We start from the raw sequence: 5,781 nt of genomic DNA, 5'->3' as shown, positions 1-5,781 counted from the left end.
TTACCTTCTCTCTTTTATTTCCATGCAATTTTACTTCTATTAATCAAGTTTCACTCAAATCATCAAATATTCGCTTAACTAAATTCATCACCATACTAAAGTTGCTCAATCCATCAATCCCTGTAGGATCGACCTCACTCTTGTGAGTTATTGCTACTTGATGCGACCCGGTACACTTGTCGGTGAGTTTGTATGGAATCGTTCTTTCCCTCAATCAAGTTTTTGGCGCCGTTGCCGGGGATTGATATAGATTGACAATGATTAAGTAGGGTGATAATTTAGATTAGGCATTTTTCTTTATTTTTGTCAAGCACACTAACTGTTTGAGATTTTGTTTCAACTAACCTTAACCACACTCTATCAGTAGAGTGTTCTGTTTTAGTTTTCTGGTTTTGTTTGTGTTGTATGCCAGGAGGGAGAAGAGGTGAATCCACCTCTTTCGATTCTGAACCAGAGGGGACACTTTTAAGAAGAAGAAGAGAAGTAAGAGGGAAGGGAATTATTAGAGAAGAGGAATCAGGAGAAGAGGATCAAGAGATGGAGGATAACCTCCAAAATCCACCTGATGTTGTGGCCAACAACAATGGCCAGCCTCAGAAAAGAGTTTTAGCCTCCTACACTATCCCCAACCCAAGAAATTATGGGAGCAGTATCCTAACACCCAACGTCCATGCCAATAACTTCGAACTCAAGCCTCAATTGATTACCCTGATTCAGAATAATTGTCAGTATAGAGGAAGTACTACTGAAGATCCAAACTAACACCTCTCTGTGTTTTTGAGAATCTGTGACACTGTCAAAACCAATGGAGTCCACCATGACATATATAAACTCTTGTTATTCCCATTTTCACTGAGAGACAAAGCCACACAATGGTTAGAAACCTTCCCTAAAGAGAGCATCACCAATTGGGATGATTTGGTTAGCAAATTTCTAGCCAAATTCTATCCACCCCAAAGAGTCATTAAGCTAAAAACTGATGTGCAAACCTTCAGACAGCAAGAAGAAGAATCATTGTATGAAGCTTGGGAGAGGTATAAAGCTCTGATTAGAAGGTGTCCAGAAGGAATGTTCAATGAATGGTAGAGTTGCAGAATTTCTATGAAGGCTTATCCTTGCCCTCTAGGAAAGCTTTGGATTATTCTTCAGGAGAATCTTTGCAAATGATGAAAATTGCTCAAGAGGCACACGATCTTATAGACATGGTGGCCAACAATGAGTACTTATACTCCTCTGAAAGGCAAGTAGCTCCAAAGAAAGGTGTGTTTGAACTTGAAGGAGTTGATACCATATTAGCTCAGAACAAGCTCATGCACCAGCAGCTCCAATAGTAAATTGAAATGATGACAAAGAGGATGGATGGGTTACAACTTGCAGTAGTGAGCACGACTAACCAACCACCAGTGGTGTAGGGACAGTAAAAAGAAAGCTATGAAGAACAGCAGCCTGAATAAGTACATTACATGCACAATTAAGGTTCTGGACAAAATGAATTTCATAGAGATACCTACAACTCATCCTGGAGAAACCACCCCAATCTGAAATGGGAAGAGAATCAGAACCAGCAACCTTGGCAGAGAAACTCAAACCAGAACAATTCCAGAAGCACAAACCATCAAAACCATCAAAACACTAACCAAAACTAATATAGAAAACCACAAAATAATCAATCCCAACCTAATTACTATCCAACCAACAACCCATCCACTAACCAAAATAACTATCATCCACTCTCAACATCCCATAATCAAGCATAACCACCCCAAGAATCTCAAAGGATCTCCAACTTGAAGATAATGATGGAAAAGATGATCAAGCATCAAGAATTGGCCCATAAGAACCATGAAGCTTCACTGCGGAATCTAGAGAGGCAAATTGGCCAATTGTCCAAGCAAACAGTGGCTGAAAGAGCACTCAATGCATTACCAAGTGATACCATTCCAAACCTCAAAGAAGAATACAAAGCAATCCAATTAAGGAGTGGAAAAACCTTGGTAAATGACAAAGAAACTAACAAAAGGCCAGCTGAGAATGATGAGGCCAGCAGCAAGGAAGAAGTGACACTTAAGGAGAAGGACCAAGAAAAGCTCAGGGAGAAAGAGGAACAACCACAAGCTTCAAAGAAGGGAAAGCAAGTCATGGAGGAGCAATCACAAGAACAGAGGAAAATGGTGAAGCCTTACACCCATCCTTTGCCATACCCTCAAAGATTACAGAAGGAGCTCAAGGACCAACAATTTCCCAAGTTCCTAGAGGTTTTCAAGAAGCTGGAAATTAATATTCTTGTTGCTGAAGCATTGGAGCAAATGCCCTTGTATGCAAAGTTCTTAAAAGAACTTATCAACAAGAAGATGAGCTTGAATGAAAAGGAGACAATGATCTTGACACAAGAATACAGTGCAATGATCCAAGAAGGCCTCCCACCAAAACTCAAAGACCCTGGGAGCTTCTTCTTGCCTTGTACCATTGGTAACATAATCATTGACAAGGCACTATGTGATTTAGGATCCAGTATCAACTTGATGCCTTTGTCTATGATGAGAAGGCTATTTATAGAAGAAGTGAAGCCTACACAGATGTCATTGGAGCTAGTGGATAGATCTTTGGTAATTCCCAAGGGGGTGATTGAAAATCTCTTGGTTAGAGTATGGAAATTCATATTTCCAATAGATTTTGTAATTCTGGACTTAGGTGAAGAGGGGAATGACTCTATTATATTGGGAAGACCTTTCCTAGCCACAACAAGGGCTATCATTGATGTGGAACAAGGAGAAATGACTTTGAGGGTAAATGATGAGAAGATTACTCTAAATGTCTTCCAGGAAATACAGCATACTGTTGAAGAGAAAAGCTGCATGAGGGTTGAAGAAGAAGATTTACATTGGAAAGAAAAACCCAATCAAGCACTTATCAGCTCACCTCCAAAACAAAAGACAAACAATGGAGAAGAAAAAAGGGAAACGAAGATGTAAAGAATGAGAAGAGAAGGCAGGAAGAAAGTGAGGAGTTGATCATAAGGAAGACAGACCCTGATATAAAGCCTGCTGTAAAGACAGAAGAGCCACCAAAGAAAGGAAAAAAGAGCAAGAAAAGGATTCCAATAGGATGGAGAAATAAAAGAATCCCAACTGAAGGGTTCTCTAAAGGAGACAAAGTGCAACTGATATACCAACAGTTGGAGACAGGCCCACAAACTGATGATTATTACACTGTCAATAAGATACTCTCGTTGGAGCATATAGAGATTGATCATCAAGGCACAGGAAGAAGGCTCACAGTGAGAGGGGACAAGCTAAGGCACCATAATCATCAGCCACCCTAACAAGGACCCAATGTCAAGCTAGTGACAATAAAAGAGCGCTCCATGGGAGGCAGCCCATTGATTTAATATTCTTGCTTTTGTTTTAATTTCAATAATTAATGGTTCTTCTAGCATAAATTTGAGCTCTCATGAGCAGATTTGATAACTGCACACATCATTTTGAAGCATATGTTTGATTCCTAAGTTTGGTGTGCCTAAAGGCACTTTAAAATAGCTTTTTAAGCATGCTGATCATATAACCATTTTAGGATATATACTCATTCATTCCATTGAAGTATATAGCCAAACATTAAGTTTGGTGTCTACATATGCTATGAATTTCAAGAAAATCACTTTTGCTCAAAGGCTCAAATTCATAAATAGATAAACCATACATTGCATTATTTTATGAGTTTATGGTAGTATGGTAGAAAATAAAATGATCCTTATAATGAATATACTAATTATGATAGATATTCATTGGGTTTCATGTGAATTACTTAGCAGAAAACAAGTTTGGTGTTCACCAAAATTTTATTCAATTTCTAAGGTGCATAGTTGGTTTTTCATAAATAAGGAACATATAGCAAGTTTTGTTTTTCTTTATTACCTTTCACTTGATAAACACCACCGTACCAAATTCAATCTTTGGCTTACCATTGCCTTGATTTAATTGGATAGGTGATGAGCGGATAATTTATACGCTTTTTGGCATTGTTTTTAGTATGTTTTCAGTAGAATCTAGTTACTTTTAGGGATGTTTTCCTTAGTTTTTATGTTAAATTCACATTTCTGGACTTTACTATGAGTTTGTGTGTTTTTCTGTAATTTCAGGTATTTTCTGACTGAAATTGAGGGACTTGAGCAAAAATCAGATTCAGAGGTTGAAGAAGGACTGTTGATGCTGTTGGATTCTGACCTCCCTGCACTCAAAATGGATTTTCTGGAGCTACAGAACTCAAAATGGCGCGCTTACAATTTCTTTGGAAAGTAGACATCCAGGGCTTTCCAGCAATATATAATAGTCCATATTTTGGCCAAGAATAGATGACGCAAACTGGCGTTCAACGCCAGCTCTCTGCCCAATTCTGGCGTCCAGCGCCAGAAAAGGATCCAAAACCTGAGTTGAACGCCCAAACTGGCACAAATGCTGGGTTCAACTCCAAGAAGGACCTCTACACGTGCAACACTCAAGCTCAGCCCAAGCACACACCAAGTGGGCCCCGGAAGTGGATTTATGCATCAATTACTTATTTCTGTAAACCCTAGTGACTAGTTTGTTATAAATAGGACCTTTTACTATTGTATTAGACATCTTTGGATTATCTTTTGATCCTTTGATCATCTTTGGACGCCTGGTTCTTAGATCAGAGGGGCTGGCCATTCGGCCATGCCTGGACCTTTCACTTATGTATTTTTAATGGTAGAGTTTCTACACTCCATAGATTAAGGTGTGGAGCTCTGCTGTTCCTCAAAGATTAATGCAAAGTACTACTGTTTTCTATTGAATTCTAGTGTTTCATAAAGCATGTTGAAGCCTGGTTGGCTGTAAAGCCACGACTGTAGGGCATGTTGATGGGATATTTCTGTGGAAAAACGAATTTCTCCAAAACACCCAAATTTAACCGGCAAGTGCACCGGGTCACATCAAGTAATAATAACTCACGTGAGTGAGGTCGATCCCACAGGGATTGAAGGATTGAGCAATTTTAGTTTAGTGGTTGATTTAGTCAAGAGAATCAAGATTTGGTTGAGAGATTTGTGATTTGCAGAATTTAAATTGCAGAGAATGTAAAGGGAGTGGGTAAATTGCATGAAAGTAAAGAGAACTGAAATTTAAAGTGCTGAATCTTAAAGAACAAGAAATTAAATGGCAGAAACTTAGAACGCAAGAAATGTAAATTGCAGAATCTTAAAGTGCAAGAAATGTAAATGGCTTGAATTGTAAAGGGAATTGGGAATTGGATTTGCAGAAATTAAACAAGGAAATGTAAAATTGCAACAAGCAGAGAAGTAAAGAAGGACTTGAATTGAACCGGATCTTAAAACAGAAATGTAAATGAGCATGAAAACAGTAAACAGGGAATGGGAAATGGGAAATCTGGATCTCAGGACCCAAGAGACTAGAAAACCAAGTCTAGATCTCAATGCCTTCCTAGATCCAACAAGAACAATTGCAAATTGCATGTAAATTGCAAAGAAAGTAGATGAAGAAGCAATTAACAAAAATTTAAATTCAATTGTGCAGTAAAATTCAACAAAGAGATCTCAGGATGAGATTGAAACAGAAGTCCTTCAATTCTCCATTTAAAAACTTAAATCCTATGCTATTTATACACTTTCTTCAAATGGTCTTCAAGCCTTCAATTGGGCCTTTGCTAAAGAACAAGGGAGATCAATTCTCCTCCCCAATTCTCTTGAATTAAAACAACAATGCTAGAATGTAAAAGTGAGCTCCCAATCAAACCCGAAACCCGAAA

At 38.4% G+C, this 5,781-nt stretch overlaps 1 protein-coding gene across 1 annotated transcript; it reads left to right on the top strand.

The window, feature by feature from the left end:
• On the top strand, positions 2,376 to 2,972 carry LOC107609330. The gene has a single exon (XM_016311249.1). The coding sequence runs from the start codon at positions 2,376 to 2,378 to the stop codon at positions 2,970 to 2,972; it is 597 nt and encodes a 198-aa protein (XP_016166735.1).

Source organism: Arachis ipaensis, chromosome B01 (assembly GCF_000816755.2).
Source record: "Arachis ipaensis cultivar K30076 chromosome B01, Araip1.1, whole genome shotgun sequence".
NCBI lineage: Eukaryota > Viridiplantae > Streptophyta > Magnoliopsida > Fabales > Fabaceae > Arachis > Arachis ipaensis.
The sequence above is the reverse complement of the archived record's forward strand: the minus strand, read 5'-3'. Positions and strand labels throughout refer to the sequence as shown.

What these genes read in the sequence shown, in the direction of transcription:
- LOC107609330 (XM_016311249.1), top strand. Translation starts at nt 2,376, where the DNA reads ATGATCTTGACACAAGAATACAGTGCAATGATCCAAGAAGGCCTCCCA.